The 15,373-nt window shown below is 38.0% G+C and overlaps 1 protein-coding gene across 1 annotated transcript in view; it reads left to right on the top strand.

The window, feature by feature from the left end:
• CEP295 (centrosomal protein 295) overlaps positions 1-15,373 on the top strand; it is a 49,856-nt gene that overhangs the window by 24,333 nt on the left and 10,150 nt on the right. The window contains exons 11-18 of the mRNA XM_019737512.3: positions 3,288-3,386; positions 3,534-3,637; positions 5,418-5,555; positions 6,203-6,300; positions 6,564-9,582; positions 10,604-10,775; positions 10,912-11,055; positions 13,857-14,021. Of these exons, the coding sequence (XP_019593071.3) occupies positions 3,288-3,386; positions 3,534-3,637; positions 5,418-5,555; positions 6,203-6,300; positions 6,564-9,582; positions 10,604-10,775; positions 10,912-11,055; positions 13,857-14,021 (3,939 nt within the window). The remainder of the gene's footprint in view (positions 1-3,287; positions 3,387-3,533; positions 3,638-5,417; positions 5,556-6,202; positions 6,301-6,563; positions 9,583-10,603; positions 10,776-10,911; positions 11,056-13,856; positions 14,022-15,373) is intronic.

Here is a 15,373-nt window from a genome sequence, read left to right as displayed (position 1 = left end):
CCGGTTGTTAATGAATTTAGGCTGGGTCTAAGTTTTCTTGTTATTTTTTATGCTGCAGTGAGCATTCTTTTAGCAAAGTCTTTGCCCGCATCTTTAATTATATCCTTAAGAACAACTCTTGAAAGAATTACTGAAGGAGATGAACATGTTAACAGCTTTAGAGTGTACTGTGTACTGTGTATTTATTCTTAGAGTTTTATCTTCTGGATTTTTTAAAAAAATGTGACTGGATTTGTATGGAAATGTTTTGCTACCAGGATTCTAAAAGAAATGACTTGTAGTTTGGATTTTAGATTTTATTTTAAGTACAACAGGAAGCCTTCTGGAAACAGTTTCTTCAGTTGACCTCTTGACCCCTCTGGGGGGGGGCGGGGAGGGAGAGTCCTACCACTGGCTCCTCCTTCAGGGTTTCCTCAGCTGCTTATCTTCATCTCTACAACCACTAGTCATTTCCCCCAGAGCTTGTTTCTCAAATCTCTTCTCTTTGTAGCAACATTCCTTAGTTTTGATCTCTAATGTCATGACTTATGATCTGTACACTCATGATTTCCAAGGGTGTCCTTCTGGGCTTGGACTCTCCTTTGAACTCCACTCATTTAAATGTCTATTTGACATCTTCCCTTGTATATCTAATCGCATCTTAGAGTTTTTCAGAACTGAATTTTTGATATCCCCTTCCACCCTACACCTGCTTTTCCAATAACCATGTTTCCCTGAAAATAAGACCTAGCCGGACAATCTAAGATAATATAATATAACTGGGTCTTATATTAATTTTTGTTCCAAAAGACGCATTAGAGCTGATTGTCCGGCTAGGTCTTATTTTGGGGGAAATAGGGAATCTCCCACATTTCAATAAGTGGTAGTAAAATTCTCTTGCTCAAGCCAAAAACCTTGGTATTCTGGTTCCCCTCTTTTATTTTTATTTATTTATTTTAAAGATTTGATTGGGGAAGGGGAACAGGACTTTATTGGGGAACAGTGTGTACTTTCAGGATTTTTTTCCAAGTCAAGTTGCTGTCCTTTCCATCTTAGTTGTGGAGGGTGTAGTCCAGCTCCAGGTCCAGTTGCCGTTGTTAGTTGCAGGGGCAGAGCCCACCATCCCTTGCGGGAGTTAAACCAGCAACCTTGTGGTTGAGAGCCCACTGGCCCATGTGGGAATCGAACCAGCAGCCTTCGGCGTTAGGAGCATAGAGCTCCAACCGCCTGAGCCACCTGGCTGGCCCCTGATTCCCCTCTTTTATATCCTACATCCAAACCATCAGCAAATCCTATTGGTCCTACCCTCAAAATATCCAAAGTCCAACGATTTCTCAGCGCCTGCTCACTTAGTTTAAGCCATGTTCAATCTTTAGTGTAGATTCTTGCATTAGCCTCCTAAATGGTCTTCTGTTTTCAGTTTTTCACCTTCCTGCTGTGGTCTATTCCCAGAGTTATCCTGTTAAAATATACATCAGCTCATGTTGTTCCTCTGGGGGAAGTCCTCCATCAACCACCCATTTCACTCAGTAAAAGCCAAAATGCTTACGGGGGCGTCAGAGACTTACGTGATCTCCACACAACACACACCTCTCCCCCACCGCTTGTCTCATTCTCATTCTCTCTCTGACTTCATTTTCTACCACACCTCGCTTCTCAGCAACTGTACCTTAGGCACTGGCTTCCTTGCTATTCCTCAAACACAGCAGACGTGACTCACATGGTCTTTGCAACTGCTGGACTTTTTGCCTACAGTGCACTTGGCTATTTCTATGGCTCACTCTTTCTTCCTTCAGATATTGGCTCAGATATCGCTTTCTCAATAAGGCCTTCTCGTACCACTATATAAAATGGTAAGCTTCTATCCCTCCCGATACTTGTTCCTCCCTATTCCTTTTACCCTGTTTTTTTCTCCATAGCTCTTACCAACATTTGATGGACCATAAATTTATTTTCTTATTTGCTTCTTCACACCTATCCCTCTCCACCCTGAGTACCCTCCAGTCACAGAATATACACCCCCGAGGGTGGGAACTTGTTTTGTTCATTGCTGTGTCCCCAGAGCCTAAACTAGTGCCTTGTGCATCAAAGGTGCAGTTAATATTTGTTGAATTGATTGAATAGCTTAAAACAAGAAAGGTAAATTTGGAAGTCAAGCAAAATATGATCATTAAAGCCATGGGCATGGAGGAGGTCTTTTAGGGGAAAGAGTTCAGTGAGAAGAAGGCCTATAAGACCATCTGAGGGACTCCAGCATTTGTAACATGGTGAGAAAAGAGGCAAATAGCAAAGGCAGTTAAAAGGAGTAGCCAAAAAAGTAGCAATAAAAGGAGGCTCTTTCATCTTCTGGCCATAACGAGGTTATTTTGAGAAAGGCCTGTAGGACTAGGCTTTCCCTAGTCTCCTCTTGCTGCATTTACCCCCTGGTCTCTCTACACCCATGTGCATTGATCCTCTTTCAGTTCCCTGAGTGAGCCAAGTTTTTATCCTCATAGGGACCTGCTGATCTGTGTGGAAAGGTCTCCTATCCATCCCTGCGTTGTTTACCTGGCTTATTTCTTCCTTACCTTTCAGGTATCTGCTTAAGTGTTATTTTCTAAGAGAAATCTCACCTGAGCCCCTAGTCTAATTCAAATTCCCCTGTAATACTCTGTTGTACAACCCTTTGTTTCTCTTATATAGTACTTATCACAGTCTCTAATTTTATAATTTTTTTCCCTAGTATGATTATGTAATGTTTCTGCCCCCACTCACCCTGTAAAACCCCTTTGAGGCCTTTTCTTATTTACCATGGTGTTCTCAGCATGCAGCGCATAGGTAGGTGCTGAATGAGTAAGTGTGTGAATGAACGAATGAATGAATGAATGCTTGATGCAGAATTAGAGTTTCTGGCTGTCCTGATATGATTGCTTTAACTTTCTTCTCTGCTCTAGTTTCATAAATAATCCTAATTTCTATATATGTCAAAGATACAATTAAATTTTTTTAGCTTCTCTTTTTAAACTTTGGTGCCTTGCTTATTCTACTCTGATGCTTTTCCATTGTTTAAAACTGTCGGTGTGCCTTTTTAATGGGTTCTTGTTCATTTCTTTCCTTTTTGTTCACAATTTTAATCTTCCATCTGTCTTATGTTAGCCTTGAATTTAATGTATAAAATATGTGGTCATCTGGAAAGTGACTGGATTTTAATTAAATAAGACATTCAGGTTGACCAAGATTCAGTTGTTACTCTGAGTGCAGATTTTTGTTACTTTGTTCAGATTTAAGTTTGACAGTGATAATATGTTCATAATAATTTCCTGTTACAGTTGTTACAGTTGAAAGTGATACGCTAACAGTTGACTCTGGACCACTTACTAGTGAAGATAAACCACTTTCTTGTGCTACAGATTCTGAAAAGGAAAAAGGTACTTCTTTTTATGACATCCTCAAATTAAACGGTGACTCTGCAAATCTTTTCCCTAATAAAATTACATGTAATGAATGAATTAAAGGTATCCTGGTGGTGTCAGAATTCTAAATTATTGAAACTAATTTTGGGGGGATTCTTTTAGAAATGAAGGAGACTCAACCTATCACAGCTGTAGCTCAGAGTTCAGTTCTACTTCATCCTCAAGAAGAAGCAGCCAGAATTAGAATGGCAGCAAGGCAGAAACAGGTAATTTGAAATTTTTCTTTTTAAAAGTTTGTTTCTTCCCCTAGGTACTATAATTTTGTTTGACCAGTGAACTTTGTCTTAATGTCTGGCTACTTTTGATACCATTTCTTCTATTTTATTTTACACATTGAACTGATAGAAGGCACCTCACCTTCTCTTATACTACTCTTTTGACCCTTATGACATTCTGCTTTGTATTTTATGCTTTTGTATGTCTCTTATCTTCCTGTAAAGTTCATAAGTTTTTTAAAGGTGGAGACTCTTTTTTTTTTTTAAACAAATTCAAGTCTACATAATTTCTGGTACAATACCTTATACATAGGAAGTGCTCAATAAATATTTGTTGAATAAATGAATCCCTGTCATAATATTGGACATTCAGCTGGGCATTGTAATCCCACAAGTTTTTCTGAAAAACGGTATTTCAGAAGAAAATTTTTAATTCAACCTCAACTATAATTTTTGTCCCATCTACTTTAATAAAAGAACTTTCAAATACAAATTACCTTGAAAGAAGCTAATTATCACTAAGCCAGTTTATAGTTATATTTTTTATAAAAATATGTCTGGGGAGTGCGAATTCTATGAGCTAGTACTCTCAGACAAATGTTATCGAACCATATCCCAAAGCAGTATCGTCCAACAGAACTAGCTGTGCTAATGGAAGTGTTCCGTATCTATGTCGAGTCTGGTGGCCACTAGCTACATGGGCTGTTGGGTATTTGAAATATGACTAGTGCACTTGAGGAACTGCATTTTAAATTGTATTTAAGTTTAATAGTCACATGTAGCTAGTGACTTTTGTATTGATAATGCAGTTCTAGAGCTACTACAAAACAGTAAGCAGTCTAAATTCAGTGGCTCTGATGAGTGAGGGAAAGTAAGATGAAGATAGGAACTCAGCTATAGCCTGATGATACTAACTATTGCCTGATTAGAAATAATTAAAGTATCAGGTTTAGGCATTTTTTATTTTGAAAACAAGGTCATTCTTCATTACCTCTAGTAAAAGCGTTCCTCTTAATGAAATTTCACATATCTTTTTCTACTTATTCAGTAAATATGAATGTGTCACATATGGATCGGGAAGTGTACAAGGTGCTGGATTTAGCAGGCAATAGGCAGACTTGTCCCTGTCCTCATGAAACTTAGTCAGTCTGACATATGTTCTTATTACTTGGCTCTGTGTGTGTGTTGGTATAAGAGAAAAGTTTAGGTGTCATCCCTCTGCCATTTTCTGACCATCTGTTTCTTGCCTGACAGAAAAGATACAGAATGTTGTTCATTGTAGTATTATTTGGCTTCTAGGTAACTGCACCCCTTTATGGGGATGCCTAAGAAATCAATGTGTTTAGGGAGGTTTTGCTATTTAATTTCTTTAGTAGTATTCTTACTGAGAACAATGTAAAACTAAAGACGTGAAAATCAGAATTTGGCTGGGCATCATTTGCTGCCTGTCTGGAAGTGGGTCTTCAGTGATGATCAGGGTTTCCCTATGTTCCCAGAAAACAGAAATATAATAGTTAATGTGTTTATTTTTTCTTTCCTTTTGCCTCTTTTTTAATTCTCTCACTTTTTCTCCTTTTCCCCCCTTTCCCTGCTCTCACTCTCTTCTTCCCTCTGTCAGCGGTGTAACAGAGATTAAACATCACCACTTTGTTCTCTGATAATTGGTACTCTTGGTGATAAGGCCTATTTCTTTTCAATGTAATGCATACTATGAACTTTTCTTTTGTGTGAGTTTGTTGTTCATAGATCGATAGTTTTTTTTGTTACTTAGATAATGGAAATAGAAGAGCAGAAGCAAAAACAGTTGGAATTGCTTGAACAAATTGCACAACAGAAGTTAAGATTGGAAACTGATTGTTTCAGGGTTCAGCTGGAAGAAGCAAAAAGAAAAAACACTCAACAGACTAGGGTAGGATGTGGGAAATCTCATCTCTACATTGATCATCGGGGGATAAAAAAATGTGTATAATCTTAGCACCCGGAAAAGTAAAATGCCTTTTTAATTCTTTGGTAATTTTTTCTTTTTAACAATGTATATATATATAAATAAGTTTATATAAACCTAATGGCTTTCATCTTTCAGCTTCTAGAGGGTGCCAGTGTTCCGTGTTTCCCCAAAAATAAGACCTAGCCGGACAATCTGTTCTAATGCATCTTTTGGAGCAAAAATCAATATAAGACCTGGTCTTATTTTACTATAAGACCAGGTCTAATATAACATAGTATAGTATAGTAAAATAATAATATAATAATATAATACCAGGTCTTATATTAATTTTTGCTCCAAAAGACACATTAGAGCCGATTGTCTGTCCAGCTGGGTCTTATTTTTGGGGAAACAAGACTGATTTGTATACAATGGGTATGTTGAGCTCTTGGACATGGCACCAAAAGAGAATGGTAGATTATTTTGTTTTTTAATAATGGAAGTGCCAGTCTTTTTTATTAAAAAATAAAGCTATATGGAAGTTACAATTATAGAACTTCATTGATATTAAATACTTTAGTACTTGTTTCTGGATTTGTCTTTTAATTAGTAGCTTTGTCTTTTTTTAGGTTGGCACTGCTTCAGCATCATACACCACAAGTACTGATGAAGATGGTCATAGGCGGATGATTCATAACTATCAGTATCACCTTTTACAGCAAAACAGGTATTAGCTTGGGTACAATTCATATGTTCTAGTGTTTGGCTACATCTTCAGAATTTATTACTTTGTGTATATGAAGATCTGATCAAGATTCCCTTAGAATTAGGGCATATAGATTTCTCAAAGGGCAATGTGAACATTGTTCCTTTTCCGCCATGTTTATGGCCAACCCAAATTGCTGTTAAATGTAATGTATAGACCCTTGAGAATATGGAGCATTTTTTTAATCACAGAAGAATATTTGTTTTTGTGTTTGTGTTTGGTAGGTTTCACAGACAGTCTGTTGAAACAGCCAGGAAACGATTACTCGAATATCAGACTATGTTAAGAGGAAAGTACCCATCCACGTCAGCTACATCATTACTACCCAATTCTGTTATATCAGCTCCACCTGAAAGGCCCACCATTATACCAGACCATTGGGATCAAGGTCAGAGACCCAAGTTGAGTCTTAACAAATGTCAACCTATACAGCCCATCCAGATTCCCAAATTACAACAAGATTATTTTCAGCTTCCAAGACAAAATCTCATTCCACGAAGACCGGTTGAAACAACAGAAACAGATGTTTTAGCCAAGCAATGTTCGGAGCCACAAGAACAGCCAAAGCAGTTTTCACAGATTGAAGCACAGCAGAGAGACTGTAAATCAGTCCCTAAAGAATCTCCTATACTTTCCAGGGCTTTGTCAGATGATAGGCCACTAACATTACAGCATTCTGGTGAAATTGCTGAAACATCTAGGGCAACGACTTTTCAAGCTTTAGACTCCCAGCAAATGTCAGAGAACAATGAAAATACATCTTCTAAGCTAGCTGAACCTTCATTCCTACCACTGGTCGCTGAGCGTTCTTTTAGTTCTTCTCTGCCTGCCAAAGTTGAATCTGGAAAAATCCAGGAACGCTTTTCAACCATGAACAAAAGTGCAGTTTCTGTAAGCCATTCTACAATCAGCCAAATGCAGGATAAGTCTTTGCCACCCTCAGAGAATGTCATGGCCCAGCAAGGTCATCTAAAGGCTCTCCAAGAACAGTTAGACCTACAGAAGGAAGTTCTTCAGTCAAGACAGGAAGCTCAGGAACAATTGCTTTTGTGCAAACAGAAAGAATTGGAAAGACAAACTGGCGTCTCTGTATTCCTTCCATCGGTACCTCTGGATTCTTTTGCCTCACTGCCGTCTGCCAAAGCTCAGTCAAGGAGAATCTGGGAATCTTCTCCAGCCAAGAATGATACTGCAGTTTCCTCAGGCCATCCTGGGGTCCCACAACTTCAGGATAGGCTTTCGAGTTTTTCACAGCCTGTCTTATCACAGCAAGATCATTTTAAATTTCTTCAGCAACAGTTAAATATTCAGAGGGACAGCCTTCAGGCCAGGCGAGAAGCCCAGGAAATATTACATGTAAATAAACAGGGTGAACTGGATGGAGAAGTATGGTCTGAACAGACTGAGCCCCCTTCCCTCCCATCTCAGGTCACTCAGCATGCATTTACTTCACTACTTTCTGCTGGTGCTCAATCTGGAAAAATCCAGGAGCAGTATTCATCAAAGAGTGAGGAGGGCCTTCTCTCAAGCCAGCCTGAAATTCCAAAATCTCAGGATGGCTCTTTGAGTTTCCTACAGCAGTTCCTACCTTTACATAATAGTTTGAAGTTGCTCCAAGAGCAGCTCACTGCACAGAAGGATGCTCTTCAGGCTAGACATGAAGCCCAGGTGGAATTGCTTTTACACAGACACAGGGATTTGGCAGATGGCAAGTCTGGCCACATGAGTTCTTCATTCCCACCAATGGTTGCTCAACATTCAGTTGCTTTGCAAGCTTCTGCTAAAACTGAGTCTAGATTTCAAAACCTTTGCTTGTCTAAGAAGGAGAGTACAGTTCCCTCAAGTCACTTGATCATCCCAACATTTCGGGATGACTCTCCCAGTTTTCGACAGCATAGTCTGCCACAGCAAGAACATTTGTCAACACTCCAAGAAGAGTCACACATACAGAGGGTAACGCATGGAGCTAAACAAGAAACTCGGGAATTTGTACACCAACAAAGTGAATTAGAAAGAGTTTCTGGACAGACTGGCACCTCTTTATCCCTACCCCAGGTGGATGAATCTGAAGGATGCCAGGAATTTATGTCCATCAAGAGCGACAGTACAGTTTCCTTAAGCCATTCAAAGATCCCAAGATTTCAGGACAGAGTTCTGAGATTTTCACAACAGGGTAATTTGGGGACACACCAAGAATGGCTAGACACAGAGAAGGAGGCCCTTCATTGTAACAGAATAACCCAAAGAAGTACATCTTCTGAACAAACTGCTTCCTCCTCATTCACACCCCAGTTAGGACCGCTTTCATTTACTTCCTTACCTTCTCCTGAATCTGGTACAACCCAGGAACCTCTTTCAACAGAGAGTGATGGTAAAATTCCTTCAAGTCATTTTCAGATCCCACAATTGCAGGATAGGCTTTTGAGGATATCACAACTTATCCAGCCTCAACAAGATAACTTGAAGGCACTACAAGAACGGTTAGCCACACAGAGGGAAGCCATTGTTCAATCTAGACAGGAAGCTCAGGAAGAATTACTTTTACATAAACAGAGTGAGTGGGAGGAAGGAATATTTCCCGAGCAGGCTGATACCTCTTCCTTCTTACCCCTAAGCGTGCAGCATTCATTTGCTTCCTTACCTTGTACTGAATCTGATAGAATCCAAGAACCTTGCCCCACTAAGAGTGATAATACAGCCCCCTCAAGTCATTCTGAGATATCAGGATTGCCTGATAGGCTTTTGGGTTTATCACAGCTGCCTCAGCAAGATCATTTGACAGCACAATTGCACTTGCAAAGGGAAGTGGTACATTCGAGTGAGAAGACCCAGGAAGAACTGCTTCTAAACCAAAAAAATAAGTTGATTGAAAGTGAATCTTCTGAGCACGCTGTTCCCTTTTTGTTTCCACCCAAAGGAAGAGAGCATTTCCTTATTCCACTTCCTTTTGCTGAAGTTGAATCTAAATACATTTGTGAACTAGATTCATTCAAGAATGAACATATAGTTCCTTCAAGCGATTCTGTGATCCCAAAAGTTCAAGATAGACTTTTGAGTTTTTCACAGCCTATCTTAGCTCAGCAAGATAACTTGGGATTTCAGAAGCAATTGGATCTACAAAAAGAAGCACTGCATTATAGCCAAAAAGCCCAGGAAGAACTACTAGTACAGAGACAAACAGCATTGCAACAGCAGATACAGCAACACCAAGAGACTTTGAAGGATTTCTTTAAAGACAGTCAGGTATGTATTAAACTTGAGTATCTAAATATTAGTAGTTAACCAGACTCAGAAGCTAAATGTTTGTTTTAATCTTAGGCTTAAATAAATTCTTAGTTATTGAGAATAAGTGGTTTTACCTTAACTGCTTTAATTTTCTACCTTAAACAATGTGGAAATTAAAACAAAAAATTGAACTACCTCACATGGTATTTATGAGGTTAATAGTTATTTGAAGCCCAACTAATCAGCCAGTAGTGTGATACAACCAAATGCCAACACTTAAAAATGTAGACTGTCATTTGAAGTTTTGTTTTAAAGGGTTTTTGGCTTACCATAAGAAGATTAAATTGTAAAATAACCGGTTAGCAGCATTTCTTTTATGCAAATAGCAGACCTTGTGCTTTCTATAGCACTTTGCTGACATTTGTTTATGAATCAAAAGCAGTACCATCTTTTTCCTTAAGTGACAACATTAACACCTGTTGTATAATTGGCATGATTTTAGGCTGATGGACAGCTTGACCTGCTGCTTGTTACTGAATTATTGAGAAGACTCTGGCACGGTCACTCAAGACATTCATATATGGGAGACAAGAGTATATTCTCTTAAATATGAATGTGTCCCTTTTACTTTAAAAGGCCATTTCCTAAATTTATTATTTAGCTTAAATAGAATTCTATAAATCCTTGTTGTTCAGAAGCTTGAGTTGAGTTCATGAGAACTTGAGTTCTATGGGTTTACTAGTCAGTTGAAGGAAAAGTAGTGGGAAAAGAAAGGCAGAGGGGTATACTCAAGTAAGACCGCATATTGAAAGGTACAATGGAGGCTAAGTTTTTAGGTTGAAGCCTGTGAATGGTTGGACTTTCTGATGGAAATATATCACCCTTTCAATATTAGAAGTGTTTCTCATTTTTATCTGTGGATAAGGGTTGTGATAGTGTGATTGATGTAACTATTTGGTTGAGGTTCTAATTTAAGAGGGAGATAAAGGCTTTACACGATCCCTCATCCTGTGTCATCCCCACCCTCATCTGTCCACAGTTTCTGACAAGTAAGCCCACACTTGAAAATGATTTAAAAACCCAGATGCTCCGGGATGGGCTTCCTCATCTCCAAGACCAAGCAAGAGATGATCGTGAAAACATTAGGCCTGCAGATAGGAGCAATTCTGATGATAATCAGCTGCTTTCTGAAGATAGTAGTAAGATAAATGGTAAGACAGTCGGATTTTATTGTAATTATTCCACTGATTATTCTTTGCTTTCACTTCCTGCAACTTGCTAGTTGAAGAGAAGTTTGTAGTATGTTAATAGATTTTATCATGCCTGCCTCTATCATTGACTTGATAGGTGAGAATCAGAACAAAGAACTGGGCAGACGCGCCTCAAAGCCACCTGTAGCAAAAGTTAAATGTGGATTGGACTTGAACCAACATGAACTTAGTGCTATACAAGAGGTAGAATCACCGGCAAGTGGCAGACCTTCTGTACTAGGTAAACAGATGGTTTGATAATATATGGTTTTTTAATAGTTTGCCAGTTTCCTACATTTTTTTTAAGATGCTAATTTTTTGTTATCGGTGAAGAAAGTTGTCTTTGAGTACTTAGGAAAAAAATGGTTTACATAAACTGTATATAAAATTGGGACTTAAAGAAATGTGGCATTAGGTAACTAGTTTTTTCTTGTATATGGGGGAGACCGGTGTACGGTAGGCAAAAATTCTTTGCTATCCCATATTCTGACTCTCGCTTCCATCCGCTTCCTTTGATATCTGCCTTTTAAACCTGTCTCTTTAGGATATAACTCAGTTTTTTTCTCTTTTTCCCTTGTTGCTCTTCTACTTCAGTGCCTTCGTTGTTCTTTTCCTGTATCTTTAATAGGGTAAGTATTATGCTTAAAATCCTGGCGTTAGGGACAATTAGGTATATTTCTTCACTGTACTTTTTCCTAGATCCACTTATCTACAAAAATTCCCCCCTGAGATCTTCTCAGTTCTACTTGGTCAGCTCTGGAATCTGTCCACTTCTTTTATTCCCACTACCACTCATTTAATTCAGGCCATCCTTTCTTCCATGATTGACTGCTACATCTCCCAGTGTCTCCCTGGTTCTAGTCTAGCTTTACTCTAGTTCATTTTCCCATGATGTATTTAGAGTAATCTCCCTTTATTTTTCCTTATTTAAAAGTCTTCAGTGGTTTCCCTTTGATTCAAAGAATAAGCCCAAATTAAGGCTAAGTCCCCTTCACCTACCAAGCCTTTTATGATCTTGCTCCTCCCTTTAGGGTTGGCCTAAGTGCCACTTGTCTGGTAAACTTTTCCTGAATTGTCAAGTATCTCCCTCATGTGCTCTTTGGGAGTTTTCATTATAGCCTTTATCATACCATTTGGGGTAATACTTCATTAAAATATTATAGGCAAATAGTTTAAAAAAGCAAATGGTGCTAGAAGGTTATACCATGAAACAACATTTCTTCCTGCCCTCCCCTCCCCCTAACCTCTTATTCCTACTCACAGAGGCAGTCACTTTTCAAGTCTTGAAGAGTTTCTTCTTGTTTTACCTCTATAGCTGGCAATGGATTTTAGCAAAAATTAGGCTAAATGATCATTATACTGATGTATAAATATTTTTCACTGCTGAGACAATTAGTATTCTATAATTATGTTTTCTGTTTGTAAAACATTTTTTTCTATAGTAAATTGCCTCCTTTTTCATTTGCTTAAAGCTTCTTTTGAATGGCTGTCTTCCCACACTAACACTTCTATTAAATATCTCTAATATAATTTGAGATCACATCATTTTCTGTTTGTGGGAAACCTTTTAGTTGAAAGTTGGATGACCTATCTCATGGATTTTTAACAAGAGTGTTGCCCCCAAAGGAGATGAAAATTGGTTCTTGATGAGGTGAAAAAGTCTTAACTCTTTTTATGTACCAAAGCACAGATGTACAAAGAAAGATACACAGTATATCTGTGGTTATTAAAATTTCATGGAGTTAGGAGGCAATTAAAAAAAAAAAACTAAACTTTTTAAAAAGGCTTCTTAGGTAGTTGACGATAAAAGTAATGTTGATCTATATTGATCTTCCAATTTTCTTTTCTACAGTTCATTTCTTTTTCTCTTGGTTTTACTTTCTGAGAGAATTTCCTCGACTTTTTCTTCTAACTTTTCTTATGAACGTTTTTTATTAATCAAATATTAGTTTTTAAAAACTTGCTCTTCTTCCTGATTTTTTTTCCTTTTTCATAGCATCCTGCCATTTTCACGGATGCCAAATATTAGCTGCTTTGAATGTTCATACTTTTCGTTTATTTAGGTTCCTATATTTTCTGTTTGTCTGAGTTTTCTTGTTCCTTTTTTTGTTGTTCCTGTGACATTTTAGAGACTTTCTCTAATAGCTTGCATGTTGGAGTGGAATGCTAAGACTAATTGGGAATTCTGTAGGTGGGCACCTGATGTACGGCAGGACTTCATTGGAAAAGGTGGCTTTTCATGGGGACCCTCAACTTAGTATCTGCAGTTCTTTTCTCTAAGGCAGTTTACAGTTCAGTTTCTTACACATAGCTCCTGCAAGTGTGATACAGTCCTGGCTGCTGCTGTTACGTAGCCAGACGCCAGACCTGAGCGATCTGGGTTGAGGATGCAGACTTGAATACCCCGAGTCTTTTTTAATGGCATTCTGTCTCTTCCTTCAACCCATGAACCTTGCAGTGCCTGACCCCCCTGCATTCAGTGTGTATCAGACTAATTTTCTCCAGAGAATAAACCTTTAGTCTACTCTAGGGATGACCCTGGATGGGAGGCATTTGTCCCAAGTAATCAAAGTGTAATATTCACCACCCTGGTCAAGAAGTGGAATGCGAGAGAACTCCATAAACCCTTCCTGTACCCTCCCAGTAACCATCTGCTCCTCCCCAGGGTGAATCCCTCTTGATTTCTTATGCCACAGATTGGCTCTGGGTATTTTTGACCTTTATATTAATATTATGAATGCATATTACGTCTTCTAATAGTATTAACGGTTAGTAAATTCTCTAGGCATTTTTCCTGTGATTAGTCAATTCTGAAGCATTATCTGGCTTAAGAAGTAGGTGTTTCATTAAAAACTTAGTAAAATAACTTAAAGGCCTTGTGAAAGATAGTTATTTTCTTGCTACATAGGTCAAGTCTTTAAGAGTTTAGAATTTTGCCCCATAATCTAAATTGCCATTTTAGTTTTGTCTAGTGCTAGAAATGAATCTTGCATGTGCCTGATCTAAGTGGAAATCTAATCAGTCAGTTTTTTTCCCTATCAGGTAAACCAGACTTTTATCAAGACAGAGACCCCCTGAGGGTCTCTATAAGTCGAGAACACAGTTTCCTTGGGACCCCACTGGACCATGATCCATTTGGTTGTCCCTTCCCAATTGCCCAGGAGAACGTCTGTGGTGATGTCTGTGGTGCTGACTCCGACGAAGCAGGTGAGAGATAAAGGCATTGAAAGTGGAATTGCTGTGAGCAAGAAAGGGTATGTGGAGAAAGGATATTTACTGGAGTGTTATTTGTAATGAAAAAATGTTAAATACCTTCCATGACTGTTGGGAATAGAATCATGGTGCAGCATCCTGTGCAGTGCTGGGTAGTGTTAAATGAGGGTGTGGGGAATCTGTTCATGCTTTGAAAATTGTCTGGATGATAATCACCAAAGCACTGGGACAGGTTTACCTTTGTTGGAGACTGGGTTTCACTTTCTATTCTGTATGTTCACGTATTATGGATTTTTTTTTTTTTTTTTTTTTATACAAGAAGCATGTATTATTTCTGTACAGAAAAAGTTGAATGAGGGAAGTGAAGTTTATTTAAAGGATAATTAACTTTGCTTTTCAATTGTTTCACTAAATAAATGCTAGTAGGAAGTATGTGAAGGTAGGTTTTTACAGTTGACAATCTCTATAAATTCTGTGTTTAAGCCTATTCATAACAATTCACATTTAATTAAATACTATTAAATGTTATAAATATTATCTTTAAAAAATTCTATATGTGGCTTTCTAAATGAGCTATTTTATGTTTAAATATTTGGAAAATAAAGTTATAAGGAAAAAACTTTAAATCTCTTTAATTCTGCCACCCAAAGCCCACCAATGTTAATTTTCTCACTTTTGAATTTATGCATGTATATAACAAGCTGTTTTACAAGTATAATATGCTTACGCTACAAAAGATACTTCTGCTTTACGAGTTCTAAAGACCTTTTAAAATGAGATGAGAGACACCTATTCTCTTTTTTGAGAGTTTATAGAAAAATTGACTTTAGCATCTTTCCTTTTTTTAATTGGAGATTGAAATAATTGCAAAGCATATAATTTCCAGTTAATTATAATTTTTGATATTTTAAAGTGAAAGTTACATCATTCTTTTAGATTTAGCCAATTGGATAGTTGTATTTTCTTTTTATTCTGCCATTGATATTCTCTAGCCAAAGACTACCAGGAACACACCTGTAATTGAACAAAGTTAGGTGTTTTGACTCGTTGCAGTGAGGTAGAATGCCACCACCCAGAACCGTGAGGTGTCTCAATAAGAGGGTCTTAGAAAGGATCTACCTGTAAGGTTTTCCTTGTATTAGGTGATTTGGGGGAGGATTCAAGTGAATGGGGCTTTGCTTATTAGTATTGGATGTTATCAGGGAGCAGGGTAATTCTATTTGGGGGTACCTAAAAAATTCTTATTTAGGAGGTAGGAATAAGGGAGTGAGGCTTATTAAAGCTGGGATTAAAGCTGTAACTAAGCAGTCACTCACATTAGCCAGGATAAGGAGATGCTCCGTCAT

The sequence above is a fragment of the Rhinolophus sinicus genome, chromosome 14 (assembly GCF_057876585.1).
Source record: "Rhinolophus sinicus isolate RSI-liver-muscle chromosome 14, RSI-T2T, whole genome shotgun sequence".
NCBI lineage: Eukaryota > Metazoa > Chordata > Mammalia > Chiroptera > Rhinolophidae > Rhinolophus > Rhinolophus sinicus.
This window is presented reverse-complemented; position numbering and strand designations above follow the sequence as displayed.